Source organism: Dryobates pubescens, chromosome 19 (assembly GCF_014839835.1).
Source record: "Dryobates pubescens isolate bDryPub1 chromosome 19, bDryPub1.pri, whole genome shotgun sequence".
In the NCBI taxonomy this organism is placed as follows: domain Eukaryota; kingdom Metazoa; phylum Chordata; class Aves; order Piciformes; family Picidae; genus Dryobates; species Dryobates pubescens.
The window spans coordinates 7,792,476-7,804,511 of NC_071630.1; the positions used below are offsets into that span (position 1 = coordinate 7,792,476).

The 12,036-nt window shown below is 37.8% G+C and overlaps 1 protein-coding gene across 3 annotated transcripts in view; it reads right to left on the reverse strand.

Moving 5' to 3' along the window:
* The window catches only part of CDH8 (cadherin 8), a 165,451-nt gene that overhangs the window by 71,039 nt on the left and 82,376 nt on the right, over positions 1–12,036 (reverse strand). For all 3 annotated transcript variants that reach the window (XM_054169904.1, XM_009901138.2, XM_054169905.1), the window contains exon 5: positions 1,082–1,249. In XM_054169904.1, the coding sequence (XP_054025879.1) occupies positions 1,082–1,249 (168 nt within the window). The remainder of the gene's footprint in view (positions 1–1,081; positions 1,250–12,036) is intronic.

Sequence of the window (12,036 nt, forward strand, 5' to 3'; positions counted from 1 at the left end):
TAATGAGAGAAATCCATTTATTGTGCACAGAGGGCCTTTCTGTTAAAAACCACTAAGATGAAGTATTAAAATACATATTTTGCAAAGAGCTTCTACCTCTTCTTCCCCTCCCTCTATCTGTATGTGCATTTTCTAGACTATAAGAGAGTATTTATCACATGCTGAGTGCCAGGACAAACCCATTTCTCTCTTTGTGTCTTCAGAGCAGGGCCAAAGTGGACTTCAAGTCATAAATGTGTAGAAAAGAATTAATTGTACATTAGGTGCCTAAGTATCTTGCTAGAAGAAGACACTTCTAATAAAGTTAAAATAATACAAAGTCTAGGTTTGAGCATTCTCCAAACAGACTCTTAACACCTTATAACTTCAGTTTTCCAGAACAAGCTGGGAAAAAAATATGTTTCTAATATTGCATTAGATTGCACCTGTTCCAAATAAAATCAATCCAGTCATTATGCTCTTCCCTATTGTGTTTTCATGTTGTCTTCATCTTTGGAACAGACTACAAAGCTTGCAGAAAATCTCAGCAGGATGCCAAATCATTTTAACCTAGCCAGCAAGATATCTATTGGAACCAAAGTAGTATATATGGATTTTGAATTAAAGATCAACAATTATCTAGACTCAGACTTACTTCCTTTGTTTTCTTCACTATTACCTAACTAGTCAAACCTTCATTTCTTTTATCGGTTATATGTGTGTTCTACTGGTGGTGTCACTTGTCTGCATGAGATGGAAGCACACATAACAGCAATTAACACTAGCTGAAAGCATATAAATGTATGAAAGAAAAGTCCCCATGCTCTTTTGTGTGGGTGTAAAGGAGGTAACAAGGAAGGCAGAGAGCTCTGTACATTGATATGGACATAATTCCCTCTCTTCTAAGCTCTCAAACAGCAGAGGACTATTAATCTTTCTTTAGCAGCAGCTGCCTGTTTTTAAATTACATTACAAACCTAGTCAATATGGTAATAAAACAGAATATTTGGTAAAAACAAACAAACCCCAAACAAACAATAAACCAAAACCAAACAAAACACCACTCTTATATAGGAGAACACATACACATCATGGCACTTACTCTGTGCAAACTTCGGAGGATTGTCATTGACATCAGTGAGTGTAATCGTCACTGTTGTAGTTCCAGAAAGTCCACCCATATGTCCTCCCATGTCCTTTGCTTGGATGACCACAAAGTATTCTTCTTTGGCTTCTCTGTCCATGTTGGGAAGGGCTGTTTTAATTATAGCTACAACAATCAGAGTGGAAAAAAGTCAGGTACAGACCCAAATCCACTTTTGCAGCTATTTTTAAGGATATATGTAAATATTGGAACTGCTAAAGGTCCAGTTAAGTTGTCTCTTAGTGCTAACTTTAAAGAAGAGTTTGAGACTTGCAGAAATGCATTATTAAAGGTCACCTACCTTGCTTTGATTAAAAATGCAATGAAATTGCTGGTCCAAAACCCAGCAATTAATCATATCTGTGATACATATTAATTTTTTTACCATTTTGTGACTTATGAACTTTTTTGGTTTCTTCCCTACCTCCCAGAGAAATCCAATGCTTCCCTACAGAACTCACAAACAGAAGACAACCGGATAGCAAACTTCATTAGCCCTACAAGGAGAGGCTAAGGGAGCTGAGGTTGCTTAGTGTGGAGAAGAGGAGGCTCAGGGCAGACCTTACTGCTGTCTGCAACTACCTGAAGGGAGGTTGTAGCCAGGTGGGGGTTGGTCTCTTCTCCCAGGCAACCAGCATCAGAACAAGAGGACACACTCTGAAGCTGTGCCAGGGGAGGTTTAGGCTGGATGTTAGGAAGAAGTTCTTCACAGAAAGAAAGATTGGCCATTGGAATGGGCTGCCCAGGGAGGTGGCGGGGTCACCATCACTGGAGGTGTTTAGGAACAGACTGGATGGGGTGCTTCGTGCCATGGTTTAGTTGATAGTGTCGGATGATAGGTTGGACTCAATGATCTCAAAGGTCTCTTCCATTCTATTCTATTCTATTCTGTCTGTAAACACTGGCCACTGCATCTGTCACATCAATTGTTTCAAATATCTGAACTCAAACCCCATTATTTAATCTGTACATGATGTTGCTCCCTTAAGTGCTTTATCCGTGTTCTAGGAGGATCACTTGTTGGACAACGATCTCAGGAAGCTGCTATCACCTGCTTCAGTAGGGTAGAAGTTTGTAAAGACAGAGAAGTAAAATGAACTGTAGTATATGCAAACATAAAATGTCAGTGGGCTAGCAGAAAGATATCTGGCAAAGGAGAGTCTAGTTAAATATGGGTGCAGATCCACTGCAAACTCCTACAGATTTCATGGACATCTAACAGAAGAAATGTTAAAACATATTTTTGTTTTCTTTACAAAACTTCTCCCTCTGTAATGTGGAATTCACAGCATTCCCTGTGGAAAGCGCAGTACTAAACACTTAATGGCAAGTTTAAATGGTGTTCATCCCATTCTAGTAACAGTCACCACAATAAAAAGAATTGACTAAGGAAGTTCTACTAAACCTAGGGAAAGCAACTGTAAACATTACATTGAAATATGTTTGTGGTTTTCTTTTTCCTCTTTTTTTTAGAAAACCATTTGTCTGTCAAAAAAGCACATAGTCCAAGTTACTGAATTATTTTAGTGGTTAAAAGAGTGTCAAGGGGAATTGAACTTGGTTGGACTTGGTGATCCTGAAGGTCTTTTCCAACCTGAATGTTTCTGTCATTCTGAATCCACCTCTGCAGTGGTTTCTCATAGTACCTGAACATTCTTCTGAGACCTAAAGAGTGTCTCTATCCATGGGCCTGTGTGAGCAGAGCTGAAGGACACAGTTTATGGGCAGACACTCACCATAATTCACCAAGTCTTTGGAAGTCATTAAAACACAAGAAGGTGAGAATTCTCTATTGTGCTGTGTCCTTGTTAAGATTTTCATGCTGAATAGAGTGGCCATGCCTACACTCTGGATCATCTATACCTGTTACTGGGCCTGATCATACGTTTCCTTAGCTCTTAGAATTAATTTAGTATTTTTACCAGTTCTTTTTTATTTATTATCAGGAGTTCTATAGATGTCAATACTTATTATCAGTCTCTTAGTTCTGATGTCTCTGCTGGGATTAGCATAGCTATGGAGACTTCAAATAAATCTTTTTCTTTCAGCTGGGATAGTTTTTCTATTAAATAATCTTCTTAGAAAAATACACTGGCTGAAATGCTAAGATTATGCAGGTATTTATGGTGAATAAAGAAATGTTCCTGGTCTTTATCATTAATAGACATGCATTTTAGTAAATTTTTAGAATCCATTTCACATTGTAATGCTAACAAGTTGATCAGACCTCCTTTTCTTGGTTGAGTACAGGACTAGGCTAAGAGCAAGGGGGTGTAAGGTATTTAGAATGAAGCAATATGCTTGCTACATACAAACCACCAAACAACACAATAGCACTCTTGTAACCTACACTTTGGCAAACAATTGCCAGAAAATATTTTGGGTTGCCTTACACATTTTATAAATATAATTTGGCATGATAATGAAACCTCTAGCTCATGTCTGCAACTGCTGAGCCAAGGAACTCAATAAGTAATCAGGGATTTTTCATTTGAGCATGGGGTAGGTGGAGTTGGGAGCAGAGTGCACTGCAGTTAGAGGTGAGTTGGGAGCAGAATATGGAAATAAGGCAGGAGGAGCAGTGACCTCCCCAACGAGAAGCCAGATGCCACTCAGATCCTGAGACATTGGCCAAGCTGAGCTACAGTATAGTGATCACCTAGTAAGTCCCCACCAATAAGGCAGGTCTGAGACCAGGACAGGAAACTCAGCAGAAGGCTCTGGATCTAAATCAGAACCATGGAAATACGAGGCTGGGTGTAGGTGCAGCACAGCTGAGGGCCAGCAGTGAAGACAACCTAAAAGCAGCTCCACAGGGAAAGGAGTGGCAGCCTCTGCATGGAGCCTCCTTCACAGCTGTCAGCAAAGGAGCTGATCTTGGAGGCAGCCAACTACATTCCTAAACTTTACCAGGGAAACTCCTTGAAGGAGATTGTACCCAGGACCCTGGCACATACCATGCACTCCAATGCTTGAAAAACCAATGAAGCAGCCTTGAATCACAATATTCATATTAATTTAACTACTTCATATTATCTATAGGAGGGGATAGAATTTATTCCAGTAAACATTAACAAATTTACCAGAAGCATATTGAAACCAGGGGAACAATAGCACCCTGGAGGTAATAATAAACATGCATCAGATGTGATGGGTGCAAACTACCTACAATAAAACAGCAGGGTCTTATCCTCCATAGCAGACTAGGTCAAGAGAGTAAATGATACTTATTTCTCAAAGTACTTGATAGTTGTGACAGGTTTAGACTGCTAGGCTTACTGTTTAGGAATCATAATGATGCATTCTGTAAATAATCCTATTGTTATAAATGAGAGGACTCATAAACAGGGATGCTAATCCAAGCTTAGACTGTGAATTTGGTCCACATTGATTTCTTTTATTTTGTTTCATTAATAGAGCTGATCCAAAGATCAGGGAAACCTTATTTCAATAGGTTTTGTATTAAGCCTACTACAACTTTTTCTCCATTAACAGTTTTAGGCAGATTTTCCCTCATTTGTTTGTTTTTTAAAACCTAATTTCCATAGCTGAGTCTAGCCTACAGATGACCTCTCTTAGATGCAACATTTTGTATCCTGCAGTTTCCACTGAGACTAGTTAATTATTTCAATAAATAATCACTTCAATAAAGTGATGACTTTTCTCAAACACATATTTTAATTTGTCTCTTAGCGTGTGGAACAGGCTAGCCCTTGTTTACAGCAGGAAAAATAAATACCTTAAAAAATGCCTAAATCAGATTTACAGTTTCTGACTTTTAAGACACAAAAATTAGAGGGGTTTTGTTATGTATAAATATACTAACACAACCTCTTATTTCAGTGGTTTTATACATATTTCTGCTTCCTCAGCCATTTGCCAGAAGCTAAGACACAAAGACAAAATCAAGTTTCAATCTCAAACACAATAAACAGCTGAAACGAAATTTACTGTTTTAATTACTCTGAGAGGATCTGAAGGTTTTTAAACATCAAATATACACAAATTACACAGCCTGAATGTTACCACCAATGTTTCTACATTCAGAAGCTTCTGAATGGAAGTTAGGAAAAAGGAGAAGCATCTCAAAAGAGATCTCTTAGGAGGCAAATTCATAAACAGAAAATGGCTCCATCCTCACTTAAGCAATATGACTGAGACACAGACAGACTAACAGAGCTATGAGTACAGAATTTCAGGAATATTTATTTTCTCTTTTGCTAAACTCACCAATTCTTAGGCTTAGCTCACAGGAAGTGCTGAAACTTCCAATCTAATTTTTTCCCCGAACAATTCAAGCTCACCAAATACACACAAAGTGCACAGAACATTAACTCATTGAGCATTCAACCTGCTCTCCTTCAATTCAAGCTAGAAACAAATTGAGAATAAAAACATAATCACTTCCAGCATGCTTTGATGGATGAAAACCATGTTTGCCAAACAGGAGAGTAGTTTAAAAGCAAGGCATGAGAATTACCCTAAACTAATGTAAGGCAGGCAGAGGCTTGTTGGAAGCTTGTATTCAGAACAGTTAGCAATGGCTTACTGTCAAAGTGGAGAGATGGATGAAGTGGTTCATAGGATTTGTTCTGCTTCTAGCATCATTCAATATCTCCTGAATGATGGAAAGCAGGAAGAACTTATCAAGCCTTTCAGACACAAAGTTGGGAGCCATTACAAATACTGGGGAAACAGGATTAAAGTTCAAAACTATTTGGACAAGTTGAGTAGTCTAAAAAGAAAATAAGCAGCATACAACTTAGTTTGGTAAGCAAAAAGTATTTTGTGTGCATGAAACAATTTCACAATTACAATAGAGCAGATGACTCTAAAGACAGTAAAGAATATGGAGTCAAGTCAACAGTGATTTGCTGATAAAAATGCTCAAATATTTCCTGGTATATTGGCAAGGATGTTATATGAAACAAGGGTGGAATAATCCTTCATGTAAGGGCCCAGTTTTGAAGGAAAAGGGGGAGGGGGATTGGGGTTATATAGTTAGGGAAGCATGAAGAAAGGCTTTACAGCCAAATATGTAAAAATTACTGGGAGCTAGTCTTCTCTTCCCCTGGGGATGAGAGAATAAATAACGGGCCTAAAATATAAACCACCAAATGGGTTTAAATTACAGCTAGAGAGATTGCAGTTAAACATTAGGAGAACACTTTCTGAAAGAGAAAGGTAAGTACAGAGAGAAAGCTGCCTGCAGAATTTGCAGCATTTCCATTGCTGAAATTTTTTAAGAACCTATCAGACAAGTGTCTTTTGAGAATAAGAAGGGATAAGCCTGATCTTTTTCTGGGGCAAAGGTGCTCACTGCATTCTCACTTGAGGTCCCATCCCTCCACATTGTCTAAGATAAGTCTTTATGTACTCTAAAATACTTCACAAACCTTAGTCCTGTGAAAACATTCAATGGACACGCAGTACAACCACTGAACAGACACCTGCATCATAATTTGGCTATGGATCCTCTGACTAAAGCTGGAAACATCAGGAAGTGGGTTGGAAGGTGAAACAAAATCAAGAACTAATCTATTCCTTCAAAGAACGAAACCACCTCCTGATACTGGAAGTACCTTTTTTTTGGGGGCTGAGTTGCTTTTCCTAAACAGCTATTGGTGTCACACTGCTCAATAGCAAATAAAACAGCTGCAGAATGGGATTTACTTTTACAGTGGTCCTAAATGCACACACTGAGCAATTTGCACAATCTGCCTCACAACTTGAATCGGTTAAAATGCACCCCTGGGGACTACTTTCAAAAACCTATTTGGAAGAATAGACGCTGTCTCATACCAAAAAAAAAAAGGGAAAAAAAAAAAAGAAGAAAGATCAGGGGGAAAAAAGCAGTGTGTTAGAGGCTATAGCTGATGAAGAGAAAGAAGAGAAGGAAAAGGAACAATAGAAATAAGGATCCATTTTTCACTTCTCACGTTGCTCTCCATTCTTTTAAGGCTCTCTTTATCACAACACTGTAAAAATACACACAATAATTGAAAAGATGGAACAAAACCAAGCATGCACTATGCAAAATTGGAATCTGGCCCTGAGAAACCTTTCTTAAGCATCTCATTCCTCTCACACGTTTTGATGAAGACTTCCTGCTATTTCAACTCTCAGACTTTGGAGCTTCCTTGTCTTCATTTTGGAAGAGCTAAGTAATCGCTTTGATCTTCCTTCCATGATAAAATCTTGGTGGAGATTCCTACTGAATTTAACAGTCATTTATGACCCAAACTCCTGAAAAATCAATCTTGTAATTTCTTCAGAGAGCTGTGAGATGCATTCTCTGTATTCCCATGAAGCCCACTGACTTCAGTGCTGTTTTAGCAGTCCATAAAACAGGTTCAATTGGAGATCTGTGGAAACCCTGTACAATAAGTCCTAAAGGAAATGAATAGACCACAAACTGGCTTTCCTGCAAATGAAAAACACTGAAGTAGTTTGATGTGATTCAGGAATATGAGCTTTAATTCAATTTACCCTTCATAAAAATCGTAATCTTTTAATACAAGTCGTGAAATATTCTATTTCTTATTTAGCTCTAACGCTTTAGGATTTTTTTATTTAGCAAGAGAAGAAAAATGTCTGTAGTTTCTAGCAAAGTTGGCTAAAACTATCCATTGCAGGAGTTGCCTGAATGACATTCAGATGCAGATGTATTTCAAATCAAAGATATTTATCAGAGTAAAAATAATCAGGTGAGGAAAAAAAAATAATCATGTGAGGAATTAAAGAAGTTATACCATTTTATGTGGAGTAATTCTGTGCTGGTTTTGTATTTTTAAGAGTGAAGCTAACTGTGCATACTTTAACTTTTATAAATGTTTATATTTTCAAATGGTGTGAGGAAGATGGACTAGATGAGCTTTGGAAGTCCCTTCCAACTCCTAACATGATCCTGTGATTCTGTGAAGATGGCACTGCCTGCCTCTGTTAAACTGCCAGATGAAGCTTGAATATTGTTTTATTAATTCTCTTGTTTCTTGTGTAATCTATTTTCTTTTTCATCTCATATTACTTGAATTTTTGTGCATTCATTCTGAAGTGGACTTTGCGAGCTTTCCATGTGCTTAAATTAACACTGCCTATCTTTCACTACATGGATTCTGCTTGAAGAATATAACCTAGGATACAACCACATTAACACCTCTTATAATTCTGCCTTATTCATTCAGATGAAATTGTATCTGGGTTTTACAGTATGGGTAAAAAGCTCTCACCTTTACTAACCAGCCTTTTCCTTGGGACCTAGTTTCACTGGCATAGTGAAAGGATCACCCTCTCACCAGCTGAGCATGAATGCAGTAAATAAACATCCTGCACTGCATTTATGACCTTGCTTCCTTAGGAGTTTATTTGCAATGATCCTCTAATACCTATAATTACACAAGACACTTTACAGAAAGTAGCCTTGGGTTCTTTTTCAGATGCTTTCCAACTCTAGCTGTGTAGTTCAAATTCTTCCAATTCAGCCTCCTGAAGCACAACATTATTTAGATACGTAGCCCCTGTTTTCCTACTCAGCATGAGGAAAATGGATAACTCCTAACTATCTCACTAGCTTTCTAAAATGATAGAGGTATGCTCTGAAATGCAAGAAATATGTTTTACTGCCATTATTAGATAAACTCTAGAAACAGAAATTGCTTTTTTTTCCCCAAATGCCAATCTGTCCTCATCTTAAGCCACTTATCCCTACCAACAACAGACCATCAGAACTGTTTTCAAATGTCTCTGTATTCCTTTATTAATCAGAAAAGACAGCTCTTGCTGCTACTGAAGGACCCAATCCTACGTACCTTAGCCATAACAGTTATACTTTGTACTTCTAAGTAAAAAGCCAGAACTGTAGGACTGACCCTCAGGTCTGCTGCACTAGCAGTTTGTCAGTACAACTCCCTCTCTTAATGGGCTGTCACCAAGACAACTCTCAGAATCACCAAAGCAGCTCTGTACAAACGCCTCAACGCAACTCCTAAGGTTACACAGCATACTTAGGACATAATGACAAGATAAGGCTTATACTGCTTTCAATGAAAATATACTCCATTGTCAGCACTGAGCCTAAGTGCATCAAATGCTGTCAAGACAGAAGCGACCAAGTACAAACTGCAGAAGTCCTTGGATATGCTGGAGCCAGTTGTCCTACCTTGGGAATGCTTCTTTCCATGCTGCATGGACCCACCTTCTGGAGCCTGCTGCACACAGCTGCCTTTTCCTACGGGAAGGAAGTTCCTACACCTCACTTGCTAAGACAGAACAACATCTACTCAGCCCATTTCATCACGTCTTTTAAAATTATTTCAGTTAAAATGTTAGTTAACTTTAATCTGTTATCTTTAATGTGTTTTAATTGGCAAGGCTCTCACAGAAGCCCTAGTTAAGAAAATGAGCTAGAAAGCAGCAGTTCATTCCAGGCTGACTGATGTTAAATAAGTTCTTCCTCTATACTGATTCCATGAGGGTTTAAATCTAAACTATTTAGAAACTGAACTATTTAGAAAGGCTCTGTTGGACATGAGTTAGTTCTGCTCCTAGCAGCTCATTACTTTCCCCTTACAGCTGCAGATTAATTCCTGTATCCAAACTGTTTTCCCATCCCTGTATTTTGAAAAAGCTACCTTGTCATTTTACCATGAGTCATTACAGATACAGTCCCTGTGCCTCTCTTTTATTAACACCTCTCAAATATTTGTGCAGTGATTTCATATCCTCCTTTAATCACCTCTTACCCAGTTTATACAAATTAGGTTTTATCAATCTTTCATTGTAAGTAATATTTTCCTCACCTTAGCTACCCTGCTTTGAACTTTCTTCAGCATTTAGGTAGTTTTTTTATGATGCCAGGTCTCATCAGGACTACACACAATATTCTGAGGGCAGCTTGGGCTGTCACTGATATATACCATGACTAATAAACTGAACATTAACAACCAGCTAGAAGAAATTGTCTGTAACATCACAAAACTGTAACTCAGAAGTTGTTGTCATTTATCCTCTTGCTATCTTGTTTTGTGGTTTTTTGTGGGTTTTTTTTTTTTTTTTCATCCTGCTGGACTCTGTTTCAAGGTTTAGACAGAGTAAGATAATACAGACTGCAAATTGAAATGAAAGATTCAAACCTTACTTCTGCTGTATGCCATTTCCATTCCTCCTAGGCCTACTCATTTATGTTCTGATTTCAGAACCACAGGGTTCAACACTGTGGTCCAGAGAGGGCCATATACTAAATCATTAAAAGCTCTGTTGATTAAAGCATGTGCACTTTCACCTGAAAGTTAAAGCTAGGTATAGAAAAAAATCAATCATTCACTCTCCAAAGAAGTATCCACATTCTATTAGGAGAGCCTTTCTTTTCCTAGGTCTCCTGACCCTTCTATTTGTATCAGCTTTACTAACTTGAATTTGGCTTTGTATCAAATGGCCATATCCAAGATGGTAGTGTTTAAAAATATGTGGGTTTTTTTCCATAGATATTAAGGGTTTGTGATTGAATAACATAGTTTGTTTTCAGTGCAGGTTGTTTGGCATAATTTTCCTTGTTCCTGTAGGTGCATTTCACATATGTGTAGGAGTGACATTATTTAAGTTCATGTGGAATGTAAATAAGTCAGGCACAGCTGCAAATGTATTTTCCTCTGCCACTCCTGTATTGTAAAACACAGTGTCATTTCATATTACATGCCATTATGATAATCTTATTTTAAAACTGACAGTCATGACTTAACATCCTTTAAAAAAGCACCCTTAAAAGTGAGCAAAGTACTTTACCTACTTTGAGCAGTCTTAAGGAATCCCCTTCCCCATCATTTTGACTGTCATTATTTGGACTATGAGAGAGCACACACAACTTATATTCCTTTATAAATAATGCACACTAGGCAGGAAACCTGAAATCAGTTACTCAGATGCAAAAATAATGTTTTATGGAATATATTTCAGTCCACCCTGAGTTTCATTACTAATCTGATGTCACCACATCGTAAGCTGAGCCTCGGAGTAAATCTGAATCTGTATCGTTTTAATGTATTATTTATAGTTACTCTCTAGCCAACAAACCAGTGGTCATATTAAAATTCACCTATGAAAGGCAAAAAAATATTCAGAGCAAGCCATCAAAAGAGCATTTACCCTAAGCCATATTCAGAGCACTGAGTGAAAAATAACTTCTAAATTACCTTTGTTCATGTGTCTGTAGCTCGTACAGAAGAACTTAAGAAGCTAGAACTGCAGAAGTGTATGCATTTTTCATATAAGGTAATGGAAAATTATTGTTTTATGGGTCACTTACCAGTACTTATTTCTGTGCACCCAGCATTATAAAATTGTTTCAGCAAGGAGGTTGAGAGTAATGTCAGAATTTCAACCAAGAGTGTGATTCAGGTAAGGACTGCACCTAGTTAATGCCAGGTTTGTAGGAACAAAAAAAGCAGAAGTTTAAGCACCTGCTTTCTTCATGTTTACCCTCAGGTGCAGCAACACCTTCCACAGTAAACATGAAGCCACATCCTATACCTTTGCTCCCACTTTTTGTTCAGAGTGCTACAGAAGAGAGAGAAACTGAGAGACATGATTGGAATTTTTGTCATGATCAGCTCTCAGCCTATCATTAAAACAAAGCAGCAAGGTCAGAAAGCCTTTGGTGTGAGCCAGCAAATGAAAAAAAATTATAGGCAGTAAAGACTAGCTATGGCAGTCCTAGAGCTGGCAGCTACACAGGTCTGAACCTAGTCTTAATTTCCAATAAATAAAGTTAATAGAAGGACAGTCATCTAGAAAAATAGTAAGTAGATCAGCTCTAAGTAGCTATATTTTGATAACATTTGGTACACTCTCGTGAATTACATAAAATATTTACATTTGGAAGTAGTTCACTTCAGCAGAGTTATTTCCTAAACCAATGA